The sequence below is a fragment of the Stegodyphus dumicola genome, chromosome 2 (genome assembly GCF_044657685.1).
Source record: "Stegodyphus dumicola isolate Sdum_Otavi_A_Nest chromosome 2, ASM4465768v1".
Taxonomy (NCBI): domain Eukaryota; kingdom Metazoa; phylum Arthropoda; class Arachnida; order Araneae; family Eresidae; genus Stegodyphus; species Stegodyphus dumicola.
This window is the reverse complement of record NC_140769.1, coordinates 43,976,371-44,002,176: the sequence shown is the minus strand read 5'-3', so window position 1 is coordinate 44,002,176 and position 25,806 is coordinate 43,976,371. Positions and strand designations below refer to the sequence as shown.

At 34.4% G+C, this 25,806-nt stretch overlaps 1 protein-coding gene across 7 annotated transcripts in view; it reads right to left on the bottom strand.

Moving 5' to 3' along the window:
* The window catches only part of gro (TLE family member transcriptional corepressor groucho), a 295,514-nt gene that overhangs the window by 39,365 nt on the left and 230,343 nt on the right, over positions 1-25,806 (bottom strand). For 5 of the 7 annotated variants that reach the window (XM_085810630.1, XM_085810633.1, XM_085810631.1 and 2 more), the window contains one exon: positions 9,506-9,559. The exons of the other annotated variants lie outside the window; for them this stretch is intronic. In XM_085810630.1, the coding sequence (XP_085666756.1) occupies positions 9,506-9,559 (54 nt within the window). The remainder of the gene's footprint in view (positions 1-9,505; positions 9,560-25,806) is intronic. 7 annotated transcript variants of the gene reach the window in all.

Below are 25,806 nucleotides of genomic sequence, written 5' to 3'. Positions count from 1 at the left end.
AAAAAAAAAAGTTATCTGTTTTATAAAGCATTACTTCTCAACATCACTTCCCACCCTGTGGCAAGTTTACGTAAAAGATTTTTAATATAAAATTCCCACCTAACGCATACTTCTAATAAAAACAAGATTAAGAACTGTACACAAATTGGTTTATTTAGATTAATATACATACATTCACACACACGCGCACGCAGAATATAAGAAACTGCGATTACACATTCCAAACTTCTTTGCTCCCACGTACGTATTACATCCAATCCATTTCGTTCCGAATGACAACCCGCACCCTCCTGATAACGGAATCATCTTCCAAAATGTGTGAATAGCAATCGCCTCCTGGTGGGGAGCAAAAACAAACGTCTACGGCCAGCGCGGAGGAAAAGAGTCCCGCTTTTACGCGTCGACTGCATCATGTAAATGAGAGCGTGAATTATTCATAGACCATCTGGCGGAGTAGCACAATAACCGCACCACGTGGCCAATCAATTACCTATTGAACCTGTCACCCGATCAATTACGAATTGAACACCCACGACAGCTGACTACTTTTGGGGCTTGGCGAAAAGGGAGGGGAGGAAGAGAATCTAAATATCCATTTCTTCCCCCCCCCCGATCTCATAGATATTCAGTATCAGGGCGATGTAACAGGAAGTTTCTAAAGAATTAGGATGAAAACAAAAATATTTTTTTTTTACATGAAACGAATTTTTAAAGCAGGAAAGTAATCGGGTAATGGGCTTTCATTTTGCAAATGTTAGTTTAAAAAATAGACAGAAAATAGCCTTAAATTTATAAGAGCTATATAGGAAGATGCATTATGTAAGATATAATTTGATACAACAGATTATGTAATATATTCTTCAGAAAATAGAACTAATGGTATTACAAGTATGTCTCCAACTTCTTGGGATATTTTTAATGTTCTCAGACTAACCATATATGCACTGGAAACTGCACTTTTTTAATAACACATGTTCAGACAAAGCAGAGATTAAAGCAAAATTATTATTTAGCAGCCATTTGATTTTTTAGTGGTTTTTATTATAGCAGTATTTTTAACAATTATTAATTGCACTAATGCTATAGCAGAATTAAGAGCTCAGATATAATTTCCAAAAATGAAATTATACCTGAGCTCTAATGAACATTAAAAAATGAAATTATGTCCAAGTATAAATTTAACAGTCATTTTAATTTCTAGATTAAAGACTGGGATTAAATGTTGTCATTCGGTGCAACACAAAGCTTGACATAAATCAAGTTACATTCTACTGGTTAAAAATAGCGTTCAGTAACAAAATATGCAGTGATTTTTACAGCAAAATAACTTTCAAATAGCCGGGCCATTTGGTCTTTAATATTTTTATAATAACTTGTTATAAAAGAGTAAGGAGGTAGTTACTTTCTTAACAGATATATGTTTACTGTAAATATATTTTATAACAATTCATAGCTAATAACATTACCTTTTAACAAACATTTTATAAAAGTAATTATATAAAACTTACTTTCATGCAATTTTTATCTACTAATTTACAACCAAAAATTATATCTTATTTTTCAGTTGTTTCAGAAATTAAATATGGCATACTCATCAGTCACTACTTACGTGAGGTTATTTACATATGATTTTTTAACATAATCCCACCTTCACAAAAACAAATATCATTGCTCCAAAATTTTGATCTTTTACTAAATCACCGATTTAACCTGATTTATAGGGATTGGTATGAATTTTTAAAACAGATCTGGACAGTACCAAGTTGCAGAGGGGCGAACGTAGTGACGTAGAGTAGTGGTTTTCAACCTCTTTTGCCCCATATACTTCCCTTTCACTGTTGCTTGAAGATCGTGCCCCCTTCAGTTCCCAAGCTCGAAAAGTACACATACATTTATTTAGATTTAGAATTTTAAATTAGAATTATTTGTTTTATAAATTAAACAACAAAAAATATTTTAAAAAAGTTAATAAATACTAAAACTTGATTTTTTTTTTTTTTTTTTCTTTTTCCCATTCACAAATTAAAACTAGATACTTAACAGCCAAATAAAAGGATGACCACATACCCCACTAAACCTATCTAATTCCATTCCAGGGCGAGAATTCTCTAGATTCCCTGGATTAGAGTACAGAGTTAACCTGCATCTTTCTCACGGCGTTTATTATCTCTCCCTGAAGATACAGGTACACGTTTCTGAACAACGAATTAATCGCTGCGGGTGGCAGGTGAGATTATCCAACATAACAATCTTCCCGGGCGAGAACGCGAGGCACGTCTTAGTTCCCAGTCGCACAAAATTTATTTTCATACTTTGTCAAACGCGACCGATTTGTCACCTCACCTTCACCCTAGGCTTTATTTCTAATTCTCCGAACATCATCCCTGAGGGGATGTTTAAATAACAAAAACATCAACGACGAGAAGAGATTCGAGCGACAAATAATTCCAAGTGGAGGAGTGGCGAACGGATGGGAGGAGAGGGGGGTAGGAGAAAAAACACCTCAAAAATTGGGAGTCGAAAATCCTGTTACAGTAGTTAATGATTCAACACCTTCCAGCCGCAGTCATTCATTTTGTCTCTCAGGATTTTCTTCCTTCGAGATGGATTCAATCACGTGGTCAGGGGGAAAAAGCGAAACCACGTGGTACACCCAAAGCCCCTCTCCTCCTATTGGTCGGAGACTTCACAGACGTAAAGACTCGATGAGGGACCGACCACCATCTACAGATGCATAACTACCGCTACATGGTCAGTTTCTATTTAACCAAGAATTTATTTAGTATTACGTAGTGTTTTATAGCAAAGACTTTGCTTAGTGAAAAATTTTAGTTCGCGGTCTTACGACTCCTTCACTCGCTACTGACCATCTTTCTACAGTCTTATTTTATTCAGCAATTTTATGAAACTTAGGACTTATTTTGCACCGACCACTGCTAATGACATGCCATTTAATTGCATTTAAAAATGACTATTTACTGAGTTTATCTCATGACTTCGATCTCGCCTTCGGGTGTGGTGTATTTTTCAATACACCTTTTATTTTATTATGATTACTAAGGGTCTTTGGTAAAATGTTTAACTACTGGTTAGAACTCCTAGAAGTTGATGCCAGAAGAAAAGATACGATCGTAGATCCTACATGGTCAGACTACACGAAGTTCGATAATGGATGACACGATTAGCAAGTCCGGAAAGCCTGAATTTCGACTTTCAAAGCCGCATCCCAGCCGAAGAGGCTAAATGCTATAGATGTTACTTAAAACAATTACACAGTAAGCATATCATCCACAAGGCGACATTACACAATTTAGCCTAAAAATTTTTCATTTTGGATTGAAATTCATTTGCATATAAGTGAAACGTTACTAAACAGCAAAATTATTTACTCTGCATTTCAAATAATCAAAATCGATGAAATATAAACTGCTCTCAAATCAATAAAAAGTAAACGGTCCGATATTATTTATGAAACTAAGCCCGGGTATCAAATAAAATCCACAAGAACTAACTATTACAAGCAATCCTATATTAACAAACTAACTAGAACGCATAGATGGCAAAGGAACAGACGTTTTCTTCGGTTACCAAAAAGAAGATATATTCCTTAACTGCAAGTTCCTAAACGCAGATTCCTTTGCCAGAATGCAAACCAGGATTTCATGAAAATGAGGTTAAAAGTCCACTTTTCTTTGTACTGATATTTGTGCGGCAAGGAGTTCCCATTAAATCACCTGACCACATCTTGAGTGACAGTCTTTTGTAGCAATATTAAGTAGAACTAGTGATCTTGAAACCATGAAAATGTGCAGGAGCTTTGAAGCCACGAAACTTGCTGTAATGATACTGTCAAAAGGACTCGCAATGTATAACTTTCGTGTGTCCTCAAAAAATTTGGTTCTGTCTCCGGCTAGAGTTTACCAAAATACGCAGTCGCCACTGCTTTTTTAGCTAAAGCACAAAAAATTTTCGTCATTTGTGCATCACTCGTCTCTATTTTTAACAGATAAAGATTGATTGTACACGTACAACTTTTTGAGTGAGATCTATAATTACTAGTTTGTGCTTCATAATTGTTGCAACTGCTTGATTTACTCATCACAAAAGAACATGTCCATCTTCTAATACATTTTCCTTCATTTACCAATAAAAATTTTGGCATACAGTAATAAACGAATAAAAATTAAAAATGCCGAGTAATTCCTATACATTTACTGAAACCGTGTTGAAATCGGAAAGCGTGTAATAACCACATAATAAACAAAATAAAACGTGTAGGCAAAACTAAATTAACACTGAGCATTCCAAAAACGAAGACAGTAGCAAAGGACAACGAGATAAAAGAAACATTGCTGACATTTTTTTTTTTCCCCCCCGTAACATTCTGCATGAATGCATATCTCCATGCGTCACTGAATTTTCCACTTTTCTGATCGAGACAAATTACCGTTTTGTCCACACGCCAGGCAGAACCGGCTCGTGGCACTTTTTTTTCGGGGAATCAGAGCGATGTGTTTATTTTGTTTCCAACACTTCACAAGGAAAACTAATTTTGGTCAAGCTATGTGTCTTCTGAAAAACTCATGTTCCGCATGCTTAAACATGTTTACACAGACAGAAATCACCGTAAACAAGCAACGTCTTATAGGGGTCGTTGGCAATATTTTCATCTTCCTAATCTTTTGTGAGATATTTTTATAATCGCTGAATAGCTAATTATTTTTGTAGTACCCGAATAATTTTCGAAATCTTGCAAACTTCTCACGAATGCCACTAATGGCATCGTCTCAATAGCAGCTACAAATCTCTGATGGCAAAATTAACAAGACGCGCTATTGCAATGGGCATTCCTATTTAAAACTTTTTCTAGTCAGAATTTATCAAAGTTCTTTAATCTTCAGAATCATCGTATGACTTAAGTTAGTCGTTATATAATATACGTTATACAGTATATAAATACTGGCATGTGGAATGAATCAGTTCATCGCATAGATGCCCACCATACGTGCAAAGTCGGGCACATTATGCGTTTATGAAATTGGGAATTGATGAGCTTGCCTCTATTTCAGCATAATATTAGGTACTGCTAACCGAATTTATCTGTTAGGAATTTCTCAAATGCTTCACGAAAATAAGAACAACGCCATATTTTAAAAGTAATGAAAAGCTATTTCAAGTTTGAATATATAGCTGTAACAAAAAATATCGTTCACATGAACTATTTTAATATCATCATAATAAGTTACCAAAAAAAAAAAAAAACACGATTTTAATTATTCTACACCCTTCATACCAAGCCATAATAAATAGTCAAGTATATGTCAATAAATTAATGATAATTCATTTTTCATTTTGAAAAATAACATAATGTTCATAAAGTAAAAACAAATATTAAGAAAAATTTCTTTCGTGGAAAATGATTTGAAGCTGAATTATAGGGGAAAAAAAATTATAGAAATTTTAGATTAGCTCGTTACTAAGTCTAAATTCGAGTTTTAAATATTAAAGAAGAAAAATTAAGCACAAATTTAATGCAAGCTAGCATATTTAAACTTTAAGACAATGTTAATAAATTTTTTTTGAAAAATTAATAACCTTAAAATTCTATATTAAATAGTTCACACACATATACTTAATTCTGCAGCAGGATAATTTTAATCATATATCGCGAAAACCTTAGCTGCTGGCATACTACCAGATAACACAATTTAAATATAAAGGTTTTATCTTCCCAACTCCATCAGACAAAATTCTTGATTTTATCTTTTGGTAAGGAGTGAATATAAACACGCAGACCAAAAATTAAGTATGATAAGCAAAATGAAAACGCTTCATTTCACGCAATCGCTTTACAAAAGAAATGCGCTTTTATATATATATATATATATATATTTAAAAAAATCTGTTTATTCATTTTTAAAGCACACTATTTGCAAAAACCAAATTGCTGCTCATTGAATACACAAACGCTGAAAAAAAAAATCTATACTTTGAAATAAATAAAATTCGATAAGAAACACGAAGTACACGGTCACGTGGGATAGTGGGTAACAGTTGAGATTTTCAAGCGGCTAACAGTCGCCTAACAAAGGAGCACTACAAATAAAATTAAAAAAAAAAAAAAAAAAGCACTAGAGAGAGTATATTCATTTAGAGGGCGTTGCACAAACAGCGTTACTGCAGGGGGGGTGATACAGAAATCGAGCTAATGCATCTGACGGTGGGTTGGGAGAATTAAACTTAAATCGTGACCAACCGCTGCCCTAAAGAATATAGTGGAAGAAGAAAAGGACAGAGCAGGAGGGAAAAAAGTCCTGGTCCAAAGTGCAGAGAACAAGCTATTAAATAGCAAATCTGGAATTATGGAGCGGAGTCGACCCCTGAGATGAGAGGAGGAGGGGAAGCCAGTTGTACTTTTCCCCCTCTACTAGCACAATCCCTCCCATCACGGTGAGATTTTTACGAGGCGGGCAAGATAACGAATGCAACTCACGAAGCGAACCATCAGTTCCGCTCGACCGCTCCTCTTCCAATGAGTTAATGACACGGCGGGCCGCCACTTCTTCGCTCCCTCCCTCCGCACCTTCACCCTCCCAGCCTTCTAGGGTGGCGTGTTCTGTCGCCCCCCATCCCCGCGAGGGAGCCGTTAAAAATTGTCTCCCGCTAACAACTTCCTCTGCTTAGAAGTAGACGGGTGGACGGATTGGATTGGTCTAATGAGGATCAAAAGGTGGTGAAGCCGCAAATTGGAGAAAGGGATCGGGTTGGGGTAGTTGGGTGGGAGGCAAGAGGTTGTAATTCTTCTTTTGGTGTTTAGATTGTGTGGAATATCCCTCCCAAGGCGGAACATATGATTGATAAGGTAATAAAATTATTGCTCCTTACAAGTCAATTCAGAGGTTTGAATTTATTGAGCAAACCAAAAGCTAACCACAATAAAAGTGACATTTCTATTGATATAGTTTACGAGAGCTAGAACTATTAACAGATTCCGATCTGAACTCATGAATAATAGACTTGTACAAAGAGAATCACCTTATTTGGCATTTATATATGCAAAACCCAATACATAATCAATCGTAATGATGGTTAAATCTACCCTAGTCTTAAAATCAGAAAGGAAACAACTTCGCTCCAGCTTTTCCATTAGCGTAAGCATCAAACTTTTTAGTCTGAACAGACTCAATCTGTATTTCAAACAATTATACTTAAAAAAGAAAACTGATTAATAATACAGATTTTTGGCTTTCGTTTTCATGATATGGCTTTTAATGATCGCATGATTTTGCTTTTAAAAACTCTTGCTTGGAGAATTAGGTAAGACATAAAAAAGAAGGTTTAGTTAAAGTATCTGCTATCGAAACTGCGCTTTTAATAAAACTGGAAGTAGAAAAATTTAGAAACGAAAGTTAAATATCACGGCATATTCGATACGGATCTGACATCAGATGAATAACCACGTATAGATGTCACCAACTTAGGTGAAACATCTGGCTTCCTCAAAATGAATCGAAATGGTGTTGGTGGTATTTACCATCCAACTACCGCAGCAAACAAAATGTCACCCTTACCATGCCACCACCAGCAGGACAGTTTGCTTCCCAGCATAACATAATGGAATAGACAAGGGGGCGTGACACCAACTCCAAAGGTAAGTGCGGGAAGAAACGAATCGCCCCTCATCCGGCGATCAATTCGTTCCCTCAAACTTGTGGAGCTGCCAAAGTGATTTCGCCTCCCCATTTTCATAATACAAAAGAGGGAAAAAGTGGTAGCTACAGATTTCTATCAGGAGACCTACAAAGGGAGTCTTCTCTTCACACTGGGGAGTGCTTTTGCGGATTTCTCTCTTCTCCTAGCGTCCAAACATGAAAGTACACAATGCTGCTAACCGATTATGGGAACAGAGTCCATGAAAAGCAAAGCAGGTGGTATAGTGTTGTTCTGGAAAATAAATGAATTCTCTAAGCTTTTTTCAAACTAACGCCCCCATCTTTGTTGCATTGTATGCATACATACAAAACAAACCCTAATTTTAAGCTTAAGCACTCTTCCTACATTTTCATGTACAAAACACGTCATCACGTGCTATCAGAACTTGACCAAATGCTATTTTTATTTGCCGTCCATCTGTGAAAGCACACAACTATATAGTTACAAATATGCATAAATATTTTATGGCATTCCTCATAGCCATTACTTATGGAAAATTTTTTAGATCTCAAAGACCTTGTCTTCTATATTTAAGGAAAGCAATAAATTTATTTCAGAATTGCTATCCAGTTACGGCAAATTTGTAAGTCATTCTCAAATTACAGCAATGCTCAATGTTTCCACCATTTTGTAAAGAAAATAGTCCTTAATTCTACACGACCGGACTTATCTTTTCATTCACGCACTTATAGGTAAACTTTTGAGGATTATTTCAAATGAATTATTTCCAATTCAACAAAATGGGTTCATGTTTCAAGTAGAGAAGAAGGAAATTTTATTTTTTAACCTCCAATACCAATATCCGAATCCAAATATCTGAAATTCTAATACCTGAATAACAAGAAATGTTCCTTAAAAATAATAAAATATATTAATAAATAAAAATAAAATTTAAAAAAATCTGCCAATTACATTCCACTTATAATATGAATTTTAATTGCTGTCATTTCTTTCTATTAATTTTCTCATGAATTTCCTGTTGTTTCTGAGCACGATTTCTTGAGGGAATTTTAGCTGAAATTAAATTGATAAACAAAAAATTCCTAACTTCTGTAAAGACGTATTTGGCTTATAGGGAGAAAGAACCTAATGACACAAAAAGCCTTGATTTTATCAGCCTTTTCTGTCATTAGGCAGTTCAGACATTTAAATTTTTTGCTGCACTTAAAAGAGAACTGGTACTCGTTTACAGGAAGTTTGATCACCTATGTCATTCTTGATATAGAAGAAAATAAAAGCTGCGGATATACGAAACAGAAAGCAGTCATTAACCTAGGAGCAGGTTAGGAAAAAATAAACAGCCTAAAATAATTTCTCTGCGGATGGACGAAAACTGTTATAATTACAAAGAGTAATCAAGCTACATCTCAACCATCGCCGACTTATGGTCATCGACAACCATCGCCGACTTACGACGATATTCCAACTGCATCTAAAACAAAAATCAAATGCTACAGCATAAATAAAAACGACCAAATCGTAGCTGTAGGATACAAAAATATAGAAAAATACTCCATTTAATATTTCTGATAGCAGAAGATAAGTTAAGACATTCTCTAAATGGAAGTTACATTAATATGAATCAGAACGCTTAGAAAAGGTGAAATGATTGTGCTGGACTAAAGCTACAAGAAACACTTTTCTGAAACACCCATCTTGAGAGATTCATGGAGTTGGCTCGGCATCCCGAATGGTACTACAGCTACTCCCTAAAAGAGAACTGCATCATCCATAAAAATAAATGGAAGACACAGCGAAACGATGCTGGAGAGAATGAAGACAAGGGACTTACCTCTGCGGCCAGTAGGGCTTTAGCTCTAATGTTGAGGAGAGCAGATGCCATATCCTGGAACACAATACAAGGGATATCTTAAGATGCATTCGGCACTGGGATCCGCACAGAAATAGGGGTAAAAAGGCCTCCAAAGGAAATTGGCCTATGGTCTTTTGGGGAAAGGGGGCAGGTACATATAATATTGAAATATACACTTGCAAATAAAATGTCAGATATTGCAACACTCTTGCCATTCAATTTACAAAAGTAGAAAGGACAGACATTTGAAAGATATTAACAAATCACAGTTTTAATATAGAACAAAAGTCAATTTAATGACCACAAAAAAGAAGGTTTTTAAAACTCATTCAAGAATTAAAACAATTAACAAGCAATCGCGAGGCATGCACGCATTAACTCATAAAATGCAGGGGTAGAGCTCAACATATTAAAAAAGACATGAGATTTAATGAAGAAGATTTTCATATGATTACATATAGTTAATGACATGCGAGGGTAAGAAGCATATTTCACTGAAAGGTATAACTTTTGATACAATATATATAATTATAAATGGGCAAATACCGCACATAAAAATACAAATTGAATTGAAAGGTAACTTTTCAAAAGGAATAAATAAATTGGAATGGTAAGTTGAAATAGAGTAAAGAAAAAGGAAAATTTGAATTTATCTCTTCAAAACAAAAACCTCTGTTAAAATTTTAAAAATGCTCTCATAGTGATTTATGATTATTTAGCAGAACAAATACTTTCAAAAAACAACTATTAACTGTCATGTTAAATATAAGTATTTACATAATATGTTAATAAAATTTTGAAAAAGTAATAGTTTTATTCCATGTTAGAATTTCTAAATATTCCATATTCATTGAAAATGTACATGAATACCACATCTGCTACTGTCTTAACATATGGACATATTATGGGCCCTTCCCAGTAAGTATAGGGATCCATATTTTGGAAAATTTAGTGTAATTCTTAAAAAAGGTGATGCGCATACAAAACAAAGTACACAACAAAAGCTTGCAAGGCATATGATTTAAAATGATCTTAGCCCCCTTTCTTAGAGTGTAACTTAATATTTTTTTTTCATTAAAAAAGTTATTATGTGCATTTGGATTGGCAACAGTTAAAGTAAATTTGAAACTAAATTAGAATTTTTAATTAACACTAGTATTTTTTAATTTAAATTAAATTTTTAGATTCTTTTAATTTTGCATAAGTTTTCTAAAATTATTATTATAATTTTCATTATACATGCTAAGAATTTTTACTCCCCTTTAAAAAGTGATTATAAATTTAATGAAAAATTTTTAATACTTTTGAATTTAAATATTTTTTCTCTGTTCATATTTACCAAATATTAAGCATTTAAGCACATAAGTAGGACTAAGCATCCATTTATGTAAATATTTTCTATTCTTTCATATTATTTTGATCCATTTAAGATCAAAATTCCATAATAATATTTACAAACAAAATATTAATGAAGAGAATTCAAGATATAAAATAAATTAATTAAAGCATGCGCAAATCTCATCTCTCTTTAATCTTAAATCCCATCAGATATAGATAATTCTAACTAACGAAAGGTAGATCTTACTTGTTTTTGGAAGCCACAATTGTATAATAAATTCTAAAAGTATCATCAAAGTATTTTAACAAAATGCTGTGTTTCATAACAAATTTTTTTCTCCTCATTTTATCTGTCACACTTAAGTAGAGACAGGCCTACATTACTGCCATAGCAAGATTCGAGTCTTGACATATTTTTTTCCCCACAACTGTAACACGGATATGAGCCAGTTTCCCTTAAAAGGTCCTAAATGAAAGCATCCCTCTTCCTGGTCAGATGTATAATCAAATAAACCAAACATCTTAATATAATCTTCCTTTCATAAAGACAGAGAAAATTAATTTTGGTAGCTAGGACTACTTTGGAGCAATGCCCCATCATACAGGTGCTGGTATTTTTTATGTAATTCCATCACTGCTCAATCTTCCTAAGTATAATATGGCACTATGAAAAAAATGCTAAAAAACGATCACGTCTAAAAGCGTTCATATCATGACATTTCAGTGACGTCGACAAATTGGCAAGATGCAACAGCAAATATTTTGCGTCTTCACAACATTGTAAAGACATCGTAAAAGTTACCACGACCACTTTGCAACCTATCGGACCAGTCTGCAACGTCGTATGCTACTTGGGATCTCATTAATTCTTTTCATTATCTCATCAATTTTCAATTAGAATCATTTCTTTACGTCGACTTGTTGTCAGATATAGTAACAGCAGGTATTTGTCTTCTTGTTGCTTTGTATTCCCCACTTTTCTAAATGATTTGAGAAAAATCCTCGTTTGTTTCTGAAGAGCTTTTAAAATATTGTGCATTTTGTCTTCTTGTTGCTTTGTATTCCCCACTTTTCTAAATGATTTGAGAAAAATCCTCATTTGTTTCTGAAGAGCTTTTAAAATATTGTGCATTTAAACATTTGTGAAAAAATAATAAAACAAGCCTAGATTTTCAAAATGGAAAAAAGGCTAGGACTGACTAAGCAGAAAAGTGATGATTCACAAGTTGTGGGCCAGGAAAATCTATTAGCACTAAGAGTATTGAAAAGAAAAAATTGCAAATAGAAAATAGAATGAACGTTATTTATCATTTGGATTTACTTGAAACGGAGATGAAACGAACTCTCAACCCGAATGTGTTGTTTGCGGTGAACTACTGTCTAATCAAAGTATGAAACCATCATTTCTTAAAAAACATATTGAATCTCAGCATGACAATCTAAAGGATACATTTGAAGAATATTTTAAGACGAAATTATCGAGAGTTCAAAAATAGTAAACAAGTAATGAAATGCTTTGTTACTTCCAAGTGAAAAAGCTCTGGGAGCTAGTTACCTAGTAAGTCTGAGAATTGCGAAGACTGGACAGGCTCACACTATTGAAGAAAACCTTACATTTACCATCAGTTAAAGATATTGTTTAATTATAATACAACGAAAAAGCAGCTAATGAACTTAATAATATTCCGTTCTCAAATGATTCAGTAAGTCGAAAAATCCATGAAATAGCAAATTTCATAAAAGAGACACTTATTCACAAAATAAAACACAATGAGTATTTCACATTACAATTGGATGAAAGCACTGATATAGCGAACTTTGTTCAGTTATTAGTTTACATATGTTGCGAAGAAGATAAGCAGATTGCCAGCCAAACAGTATTTATTTTGTGAACTTTTTCATGATAGAGCAACTGCACATGAAAATTTCAAAGTAATTGATAATTTTATGTCTGAGAATGATATTGCATGGAATAAGTGCATTGCCATGTGCTGTGAAGGAGCTCGGCCTTTAACAAGGAAACATTCCGGTGTTTCTTCTCAAATAAAAAAAAAAGTCACACCTGAAATTTATTTACTGCTCCATTCATTGTGAAGCTTTAATATCCAAAGCAATCCCCGAAAACCATTTTAAAATCATTTTGAATCAAGTTGTGAAAATTGTTAATTTTCTTAAAAGCCGCACAGCTAGGGCAATGAACATGAAACGCTTTTGTTACATTCCAAAGTAAGGTAGTTATCCACAGGAAAAGTTTTAAATCATCTTTCTGAACTTCAATCAGAAATTCAAATTTTCGTCTGTGATTCAAAATTTGAATTGCAAAAATCAAGGGCAAAGCGTTAATTTGCTAACCGTTAGAGATAAAATAAATGACAAAAACTTGAGCTAATAATCAAAGTATTGTATAATAATATTTTAAGCTTTTTACCCCTTTCAGAAAGTTTTCTAACTGAAAATTTCAAAAAGAAAAAAAAAAAAAAAAAAAAAAAAAAAAAAAAAGAATCGGCATCCAACATTAAAAATCATTGTTTTTAATTGAAAAATAATTTGAACATGTACTTTCCCGAGTATTATGAAAAAGAAAATTGGATTAGAGGTCTCTTTTGTTCAAACGTACCTGAAATTTTATCTCGTGAAGAAAAATGAACAATTGATAGAAGTTTCATGTGATCGAACTCTAACTGAAGATTTCAAAAATAACACACTTCTTAACTTTCGACTGATCGACTGAACACACACACACACACACACACACACACAAAAAAAAAAAAAAAAAAAGAAGAAGAAGAAGAAGAAGAAAGAAGGCAGGCAATTTAAATAAAGCTATTAAATTTTTATTGCCTGTTTGCATAACCTATTTGACTGAACAAGAATTTTCTTGCATGTTATATTTGAGAAATATATACAGGACAAAATTGATTAGTTGACAAATTGAAGTTTATCCTAATTTATAGTTAAAACTAAGCGAAATTATTCCAGACATAAAGAAATTGATTTCTCTTAAACAGGCCCAAATTTTACACTAAATTTTAGAATCAAAGTATTATAACTTAAATTTTGATATTTAAAATGGCAACCAATTTTTAATCTAAAAAATTTGTATGTGTGCATATTTAATACAAAAGCCAATAGGTTGTGCAACTGACAAAATATTTTTTTTTAATATTCCTATTGAGAAATTAAAAAATAATCCTTGTAAAATGTAGTGGTGATACTTTTTTAGTTTAGGTTTTTCACTTTTCGTTTAGATGGTATGCCGTTAGTCAAGATGTTGAGGACCCAGATCATTTAGTGATATCAAAAACACATAACTCGCAACAATACAATACGTTACGCTACAGCAAGTACAGGAAAAAAATTGGTCATAATTTTATCACTGTTCATAGAATAACAATGCAGTTGCATGGGATTTTTGCAAACCCTAGACAATTATTCTAATTCCATGTATTACTTGCGGCACTGTTTTATTTAATTTGAAAAAGAAAGCTATTTAAAATCCGGTCAGTCATTTTGAATAATCATGCTGCATATTTATGGATGTAAATATACACAATACATTATATGTATATTAGGACAATTAGCTATTTAATCAAATCAATGAAGCAGCAGTGTGACTATTTCCAGCTGTCTGCGTGCTCCACCCAAATAGCGAACGGCTCTAATTTAAAAAAAGTGAGGCATAATAGCTAACATTCTGCTTCACTTCGCTGGAGCAACGTCGCTCAGCAACATTCACCTAAAAAAAGAAAACTATTCCATCCACCTAAACCTCCCCGTTCACAGGTAATAACCGACACCACTGCCCACCGGTCATTAGTGGGCGCATCTGCGCTCATTTGGTAGATTGAGTATCTTTCCGTAGATAGGCACAAAGACGGACAGCGGTATATAAATGAAGTTCCGCTCTGCAGCCATTCAACACTTCAATGACGACGATCCTTTTTCCGTCATTGATTATTCTCTAATTCTGCCCCCTCGGAAACAGGACGTACAGTTGCGCATCGATGATCGAAGCAGGGTGTGGTCGAGAAAAATATAGTAAGGTATAGGATGCATAATTAATACAGCTAACCGCCGTCTTATCGCGTCTAAGTAACAGAAGCACGTGTTACAATCCTATCATAACGCCGTGTCATATTTTTTAATCATAAAAAAAGCTCAATAGCCGCTGCGTTTATGAAATAAGATTTTAATTTCTCAGAAATGAATTCCTTTATAGAGTTTTCTTTAATACAACAGCTTGTAATATGGAAAAGAAAATGTGTACAAGGGCAATAACATTAACTTATGGAAGAGGCTCTCTGAAACATTTAATGCAATTTAATATCAATTTAATGCTGAATTTTGCTTCATTTTAGAATATTATTTAGTCCTGTTATCGAACTTAATTACCAGTAAACATTAATCCAGGTTCAGCAAAGATTTTTGAAGGGAAAAAGGTGACCTGTTAATAGAGTAATTAACTATAGATTAATAATGAAGTTCGCTAAAAATACCTTGTTTACTCGCATAATAGTCGCGCCCCTGTTTCGAGGCAGAAAAAATCATCAATATATTTTCCCCGCATAATAGTCGCAGTTGCGTATTTAAGCTTTATCTAGAAAATAGAAAACTATCAGCTGTTTCCAGAACTAGTTCTCATAATGGATTCATCAGTTCTGTCAGTCCAACTGACATTCTCAATGGTCATTTCATAGCGAGATAAGCAATTGCCTGCTTTCCTTGGGAGGATGGAAGAGCTCCTGGGGCAGGATTTCTTACCCCCTCTTATTTTAAAGCTTCAACTCGTTCTCCGTATACACGTGCTCTAAATCTGTTGGGCTGACGTATCCAAAGTTATAAAGAAAAAGAATCCTTGACGATATTTTGTTTTGCGGCGAGGAGGGCTTGAATATGGGAAAATTTAGAAAGAATAGTAATAATTATACGGCGGGAATGCTGAAGGAAATGGAAACGGAGCTGCTGAAAGAGAATGGAATGTAAGCGAAAAATTAATAGAGCACTGGAAAAAATCCAAACAATCGCAACAAGAAACAAATGTAAATATGCGAGCATTCAGAGGACCACAGCATGGGATAGAAAATGAACTTCTTTCTCATGTTCATGCATTACGGTATGATGGATGTGCGGTATCTCCAACGCTTTGGACAGAAGCGAAGATGACATTTTATGGAATGACGGAAATTCTTCCGACACCAATTCACATTACAACGGTGATACTGATTTATTATGAATTATGCATTATAATTACCAAAATTTTCACAAAGATTATTTGTGAATTTTATGTTTATAAAAATATTATTACCCTAAAAAGAAAAATGCCTCTTTTTTGTGTGCAACTGACGAAGACTATTTAATAAACAGCACATAATCTGGAAACATTTAGTAAGTTACTAATTATAATGTATATTTTACACCAGTAACGTTTTAGCATTAGAGGGTGCAATATTGTGTAGTAGATTTCCCCGCACAATAGTTGCACCTAGACGTTCACAATGAAAGACTAGAAAAAAAGTGCGACTATTATGCGAGGAATTATAACTACACACGCAATCAAAATTATTAAGTACGAAAAATGATTTTTTTTATTTAAAAATTAATATTATCAGTTAATAAAAATTCTCATCGGATCTCTATATTCATTTAAAAATAAATTACGATTATATATTAAAGTATTTCTTAAATATTGAATACGAGCTGGCTACAAAAATAATGAAAATATAAACGGAGCAAGCAAACACTGCAAAATCAGTGCCCTAGCAACACCTTCTTAAAGACCTTCTGTTTAAGGTATTGGCCCTAGTAAGGCGTCTCTCGTGGGTTCGGAAACCACCGCCAACCACGTTTTACACAGTAAGCGCATTTCGTGGGTTTGAAAACCACCGACGGATTACCAGCAAGCTGAAAAATTTCTATCTTCCTTTTGCAATTTTATACCTAAGAACTAATTTGTATCTCTAATTATATACTGCTAAAAATGAACAAATCCTCAGCTGTTACTAGGTGGGAAATTTTAATTTCTTTCACATTTGTCCAGTCACAAAAGAATAGAGGACTTACAGGCAGTTTTCTTACATTTTAAAAACTTAAATACCTTACAAAAGTTTTTTAGGAAAAAAAAAAATTACAATGACGTGAAACCTGCTTCGTGTTAATTCTAAAAGCTTATTTCAACATTTTGTATAACATACTTAAGCTGAATACTAATATTCTAACTACTTTTGGCTTAAGCATGTCAGTGTTAAGAGAGAAAAAAATTGTTTTAGTGGATTCGTATTCGATTCTCTACACATCGCTTAAAGCACAGAAATTATAAGTTTGTCTGTTTTACACAGTAAGTGATTACGACGTACATCAACTATTCTGTAATGAGTCCAATAAATGGTACAAACTTCGGTTTTATTACAACACACCTAAATTAAACTGAATATTTATATATATATATATGATATCAATGATATGTTATCAATGATGAAGTTTAAAATATTAATGCTTCACGAAACTCTGACCCATATTTTCAGGGATAATTTCAATCAACAACATTTAAAAAAAAAAAAAAAAAAAAAAAAAAAAAAAAAAAAAAAAGAGTTATTATCCAGTTGACATGCTATTCAGTAATTCTATTCAACATTTCCGGGGAAAATGAACTGCAGGTAGATGCACGATGCTCTCTACCTCTTATGCCCCCAGTGCTTCCTGAACAGAAGCTGCGGACCCAGATATACCACAATTGTTTTCTTGCCAGCCTTTCCAAAAATCGAACTGTTATAATTCCGCGGATAGCACAAAGGAGGAAGGGGTGTATTACTACACCCAGCCGGAGTTTTCCCAGCACCTTAAACAAATGAACGGCAAAAGTCAACACAAGGCTTAGATAACCGTTAAACAAATAAAGCAGTCGATAAGGACGCCCATTTCCAACTAGCGAGTCGAAGACGCCATCACCTACCTACTTTGGCGAGTGTTCCCTTTCGGGATGGGGGAAGGGGGCAACTGAAGCGCAGCCGGGGTGGGAAAGGCAGAAAATTCATAAATCAAACTCGATTTCTCAATCCCTTTCCTTCTCTTTCTCTCGTCTGGAATTGGAAAGTCAATTGGAAATCGGGATTGTGAATAGAAAAGCGAGGCTTTATCAGAAAGTTAGAGAAAGCAATTAATTGCCTCCGCAATCCAGCAAAGCAGGGAGAGCGAAGAGAGAAGGAACACCAGGGCTCCATAATCCGGTGGAGAAGACTCCCTCCGCTATTAGCCATGGCCGGTGACTCTTTATCTCCCAGCCGCTCTCCTAATTACAATTAAACTTTGGTTTCCCTTTGTAATCAGGCAGCAGCCTCTATTTGCTTCAGGGAAAGGGGGCGGTCGCTCATCTGCGCTTTACCTCCCCCCTTTCCACCAACCTGGTGCAAGCTAGAAGCGCGAGAGGAGGGAGGGAACATAGCTTCCGAAGTTCAGACGACGTCGACGAGGATGATGATGATGAGAAGTGTTTCCAAGCAATCTTAACCCACTTCGGTAAATAAAACACAAGGCGAGCTTTGCGCCCAAGATGGGGCACGGGGACAAATTTTGGTTGGCTAATTTCCTGGAGTACGCGATTGCAAGTCCGAAGGAGAAACTAAGTTGCAAAAGTGTTTGGCTATACTCCTTAATGAGAGCGATCTTTCTTCTATCAGGAAAGAATAAGAATATGCGTTCAGCAAGAACAAATGATATAAGTAGTAGTAATAATGGATAAGTTTGCTTCAAATACAACAACGTCTAAAGTACACGCATATTCGCAAACTGTAATTAGCAAAATTAAAGTTTTGACATGAACTAAAGGTTCGTTATTCCGAAAGATTAAAAAAAATTCTAGTACATAAGCATGCAAAAATTTCAGCCTGCTTTTCAAGAAAAGTGTGAAAAGTGAGATTTTTTCAAGTTTTAAACACTTTGAGCGGCTAATTAAAATTTATTGAAGAAAAATAAGTACGAACTCAAATTTGATATTAGGCAAAATACAGTCAGTGTTAAACATCTGATCTATAGCAAAACTGTACACATTTTACAGAGGCGCTGACACGATGTCCCTTGAAATTATTATTATTATTTTTTTAAATAAAACTAACGACAACCTAAGAAAAATCGTGAATATGAAACAAACTCCTTTCAAAGTTCTCCACGAACGTACAACAGTCTTTAGGCAGAGAGTCTTTGTATGCTTTGCCATATTCAAATAAGCCGATTTGTTTCATTTTAATGCACTCGTTATAATCCACCAAACCGAAAAAAAATTTTAAAATTTTTATCTCACTTTAAAGATTGTGCTTTTAAAGCTCTAATCATTTCCAAAATTGTCATCGATGAATTTTAAATTCTCTAATATAAAGGAAACCGTGAATTAGTGGAGGGAAAAAATATTTCCAATTATTTTCTCTAAGATTATTTAACAAATATTCACATTAAGTAAAATACAGATGAGTTTATATTTTTGAGATAAGAACTCTAAAGCAACCGTCATATGATAGTAGAATAAACAAGCACGAATTCGGGATTGTTATATTCAGCGAATTCATTTTTTTCGCCAACCGTAGATCTGATTTTTAACCAAAGCACTAATAATTTCAGTACAAGTAACATAGGGATAATGACTGGCAGAAGAGATAATCGTTAAGCCTTGTAAAATAAATACACACACAGTTATTTAAAAAAATAAACAAATAAACAGCACACTAGATGAATTTTCCAGCTCATTTGTTACGTTGCCCAGAATGCATCACAGAGAGCGACTATCATAACACACGCAAGACAGGAGATAGACCACAAATATCCATGTTTTCTCTGGGATTCGAACGCCGATGCAACGATATGGAGGCCGGCACCGTTAACTTCCAGACCCCAAAGAGCGGTCTGAAACTGAAATTTTAATACATTATTGCGAATCTCAAAAACTGCAGATCGCAGGAAGTACGAAATTCTCCTTTTCTTAGTACATAATTACATGCCTTTACCTATAATTAAGAATATCTTGTTATCAACTAATAATTAACAGTTATATATGTTTATTCATTATTTACTTCTAAGAATCTTCTAGTGTCCCCCTTTTACTTTCCTCCGAAGCAATTATATGTACAGATCGTGAGAACAAAAAGCTTGGGAAACACTATTAACTCAAGACTCCAAAAGTTGCAAATATAATAAATCGCTATAAAAAGAAGCTTGCTTTATTTCTGGAAGAAAATATTTTGAAGGATGATAATACATTATTCAAAGTTATGCTGAAACTGTCTTGTCTTGCTCTAGCTTCGAAAAATCCTGGTCATTTTCTCCAAAGAACTTATATTTCATGAACAAAGAGGTCACATGATCCATCCGAAAATACACTAGAAAATTTTCCTTCCAAAAACTTCCTTTATATATATCATTCTTATTCATGGCATACCGTATTGCACATAATAAATAGAAGATGCACACAAAGACGTAATTAAAGCAAAAAGTAGCAATAAAATTTTAATTCATTCCAATAAATAAAAGATTCACACCAGCATGTGCTCACAAAATTAAGTTTTAGTCTTTGATCATATTTAAAAATGGGAACTATGAAAACGCAAAACAATACAAAGACTTCATCATGACATAGTACTCCCATAAATGTGGTGCTAACTTCAGGCTTACAAATTATGCACAGACAGGCAGATCAAATTAAAATTCCCTAACTGCAATTCTTTTAATGGATTCATTAAACTTCAATCTGGCGAAATGAATTCTTTTCCCACAATACTTAAATGAAGTTTTATCTTAAATCAATGAATGAAGATTGCTTTGCACGGTGTTTAATTTCATCTCTGCACCAAGAGAAGGCAGACTCCTAAATTATACTCGATTCCAATAATTCACAGTCGCAAATATGCAAATACCAAATAAGAAAAGGGCCTAATTACAATCGAATGCAGATGAATGGGGAGCCGGGTAATTAGCAACATTGGAAAATGGTCATTTGGTCGACCGTTAACAGTGAAACGGAAACAATATTCGAAGACGCAAACTGCACTTTTTAAAAACTCACGGTCATGTTTATTTGCATCACACGTCATTTCATTATTATGGAGAACAGTGGAATCGATAACAGAAATCAGTCACGCTTCCCAAAGCAGATAAATTACCAATACATTACCAATATCAACTGAACTTGTTTTATTTTCCAGTGCAAGTAATGGATTAGGGGATCAGGCAACATCAATATAATCGGTATACCGGGTAAAAGGCACGTATTTATACGAGGAAAAGGAGGCATATTTTAATTAGTTACGTTGTTATCACAAATAACATCTAGGACATCCGCTTCTAGCAATCTGTCAGACGTCTTTTCCTTCAGCGTCGTAAGTTAACTGTCATTACAAACAGGAGGACAACTCGCATGCCAAATACTGATACTACTCTCCCTTACATCGGTTTTGATTAGTACAGCTAAATGACACTCATTAGCTTTTACTACAAACTAACAGTTGCTCTAGAAGTTGCTTAGGCCTTTAGACCTATGCTGCAAGTACTGAACTTCTTAACTACATTTGGCAGTCTTCCCCAGTTTCAATTTTCTTCTTCAACATGGCTTGACTTTGATATGCTTATTTATTTTACATAAAGGGTGTCTCGAAAAGATGTGGTGACACATATATCCAAAATCAATGTAATCTGAAAAGTTGAAGAGAATTATTCAGAAAGTTTTAGCAGATTTTTACGCAGGAACCGTTAGTAGCTCAAGCGATACTCATTCCACACGTTCGAAAGCATCATTCATATGATAAAGTCTATCGCCTACGTAGTTCGGACACGCATAATCTGTAACATCAGCCACAGGAGTTTCATGCGCGCTATCTTCAGAAGCTGCCACAGAAAAATATCTCAAAGGGGTCTCCGCGTCAATCTTCCGGGCGAAAACAATTTCTTGAGTTTTTCTCTCTACCTGTGTACACGACAAGGCAATAAATATATTGAGCATATATAGTCTCAATACATACTTTGTGTTTTTCATCACTTTTTCTTTTCCTGTATATTTCAGAAATTTGATAATCATACAAAGAATAAAAATAAAAACATAAAAATCATTTCTCTTCAAAGTACCAATGCATATTAACTGTAAATAACTTTTTCAGTTATCCCGAAGAATATCTCCACCCCCCAAAACATCATTATTTTTTCACTCGCGAGGTCACCATATTTCCACAAATTCCATGATAACATTGGTCAAAAATTAAAAACTTACAACATAACGAAACCACACTTTAAAAATAATTAGAGGATTGGAACTACATATTAATTACTTATTTTATATAACTATTTAATCCAGCAGCATCGATCTATTAAAATGAAAATTTATAAAATATTTACTACTAGTTTAATTAATTTAAGACGTTAATATTGTTTACATTTTAATCACCCTGATTCGTTTATTTTTGAGTTTATTATTTTTCAACTAATTGTTATTCAGCCAAATCTATCCAAATATTTTCTTTAAAAAAATATTTTCTGACCGCTGAAACATCCATATCTCGGAAATTAAGCAATTCCCTATCGGAAAAGGAGGGGGGGGGGAGTAACGCTTACTGAAATTTAAGGAGATTTCGGAAAAAATTCTCATAAATACGTCCAGAATTAACGACTGGATAAAAGCATGCCATATTTCAATACAAATTATACAAAACAAGCACTGTAATCAAATTTTAAATCTTAAATATCCTGTTTAAAGAGAGACTGCAACGCATTTTTCGATTTACAACGTACATCCACTCGTGCAGATGCAGCATTAAATTAAAAATTTGCATTAAATTAAGAAAAACAAAACTTGAATATACACGCAAACAGAAAACTTAACACTATTCTGCATTAAGAGGTTGTGACGCGACAGCAACTCAGTGAATACGAGAAGTGTCGGTTGCTCTTCTTATTACTTCATCAGTGTCAACAATGAAGCTACTTAGCTATTTAATCTATGCTGAAGAGATGACGCATGCCCTCGCAAGAGCGGATTTTTATCAAGATACTGGGGTTCATCCATTCCCCCCACGGTTAATGATTGCGTCCAACCCCCACCGACCCCGAAAGAAAATCAATGCTCTCAGGTGCTAGCTCTCCCATAAGGGACTGGGAGCAAAATGCAATTGAATTTAGAGAATAATCCAGTTGGGGATATGGTGGGAAGGAACAGAAAATTCCATCCAACGAAATTTTCATCGCCCTTTGAAGGGGAAGAAAATTGAATCTATGTCTATACAACATAGAATTGCATTATGGGTTCCTCGTTTAAAGTTAAAACGAATGGAAATTGAAAAAATGCTGCAGAATTACAAATCAGCGTTAACTCATGGAAGAGGCTGAACAGCTTCGGTCAAATAATACGATATCTTAATATCTCTCATCTTAAATAACTATTACAACAGTCAATTCTCAAATAAAACAAACTACAAGCAGGCTGTAATAATGCATTCCAATGATGAATTGGGTAATAAGCCAAAAGAATCTGAGTATTAACTTAGTAATATATTATAACTTGGCAATAACCAAAATAATTCATGTAGTGACTTAGAGCTCTAGTGACTCAGGGAGACTTGGGCAATAACAAAGTTGTTACAGTAATAGCGAAATAAAACTTTATTCAATGTTGCAATGATGACTTACTTTCGATAATTTTGTTATTATCGAACTATAAACATTAAGGGTTAAAATTTCCGAAACTGAAGGGAATACTTTAAGCTGTATTTAAAAATTACGCAAAATCAAGCATAAGATAATTTTTAAAAATAATTTATAAAAAACTAGCGGTATAGTTTTCATAAAAATTCTACCAAAAACTAAATAAATAAAAAATAATAAAAAAAATCACAATGCAAACAAAGCTCCTCGTAAGTTGCCCACTAGGGTTCTGTTAAGCTAAAAAAATCTTTCTACTATTTAAGATATACACAGCCAACTGCAAGACATTATAAATAATTTACAAAACTGGCAATTTTACTCTTCGCGAAAATTTTGTAAAACAATCGCAATGTGGAAAAGGCTTCCCATAAACTGCGTACTGAGTACAGCGAAGCCGCACTTTGTACTACTTCCTATGCGCACAGCCAACAGCAAGACCTATGTAAGCTATTCATCAACAGCATAAGTTATAAGGAGGCCCGGTGGCGCAGCAGCACCACAGGTCAGGGGCTCTTTCCCCGGGCTGTGCAAGGTTGACTCAGCCTTTCATCTCTAGAGTGGGTCGATAAAATGAGTATCAAGTTCGATTGGGGACCAAACACCGGGGGTCATGCGACAAGCTGACCACTTGTCCAGGCTAAGATGTACAAGCACCCCGGAGCCCACGGTCTAGAAAGCAGATATCAGGGCACTGCTGGCCATGACTCTCCAACTGCTGTTTGTACCGTCGATTTTTTTTTTTTTTTTTTTTATAAGCTATAAGGTCAACGCACAAACAAGGATTAACTTTCAACACAACAGCGCATTTTCTCCCGTCCTTTTTAAATTATTTTGCCTAGTTGAAAGTAAAGTTTGTAAAGTTTCTTGCCACTAAAATGCCTAGTTGAAAGATTCTCCATATAACTACTGAAGTCCCACGTGTGCAAATGCACACTGCTCTCGAAAACCAACTTTATGTTAATGGAAAACACAGTGATTTCATAAAAATTGTTAAATGAAATTGAATGAATTTAGTTTGGATAACATGCTGTTTTACATAGTAGAAATACAAATGAATGTACTGACTTCTACTCACATTGCGATTTCATACTCTGAACTAAGTGAAAGAGTTTCGGGAAATACGCTTCACACCTGTAGTATGGTCTTCAAAGCATTGAGATCTCGAAGAATTTCAGCATGCATGACCTTTTCCAAGTTCCTTATGGATTCAATCAGGAGATTTTGCTGGGAAGTTTATTTAATCATGGACTTCGTTTCAAGAAATTTACCAACCAGGTTTGCTTGATATAGATATGCGTTACCATTCGTAAAGGGAAAGTCAAATAAATCTACAAGGATCTTCAAACTCTAAACGTCGTTGCTTTGCAATTAAGTTTTTATCGTAACAAGCAATTACCATCTTGAAAAGCAGACCCTCCTTTCCTTGCCTTGTTTTTCGGCATCAGTTCCAAATTCTATAAATTTCACCAGTTTCAACGTAAATTGTCCTTACTTGTAAATTGTTCCGTAATAATCCGCACTGCTTCTAATCGAAAGACAACTCTCCATCCCAAAAAATGCTTCCATTACATTAAAAAAAAAGTGCTTTGACTTTACAAACATTAAAAAATAAACTTTGAACTGTAGAAGCTCTTAGCTAAGCGAACGCTCTCAGGCCAAAGCATTGCCACCCTTTTGGATGACATCATGCCATAATTGATTAAAAAAGATTAATTTAAATTGGATTACAATATGAAAAGCAGGTTTGCTTTTGTTGCTTTCAATATAAATTAAATCAAATTGATTATTCAATAAGAAATAGTATTAGTTTTAGGTATCTAAAGATAATTTTGGATACCAATGTATTTTGTTCCACCTCCGATAGGACCTAGAAATGGTAATCTAAAAAGAACCCGCAGAGCTTGTTTTTATCATCTCATGCAACACTGTCTTATCCGCAACAAGCATGCGAAAAAGTACTCACAACTTTTCCTCATAATTTACAGGTCAAACGAAAAATCTTTAACTCAGTTGGCATCGGAAATGTTCTTCATTCCTTTGGATGTCTATCCCTCCTGGCATAAGGCGCGGTGAAGTGGAAAGTGGGTGGGACAGACGAAGAGTATGCTCTTCGCAATCAATGCCCCCGATACTTTATTCGTGGTGAAAGGCAAGAGATTTTCTTCGCACTTCACAAAGGAATGATCGAGTGGTGGAGGGGGCGTCACAGTATCATCAGAACAGAAGACAGCGACACTCCAAAGTCGATACTTTGGTACTTCTCGCCACGTCAT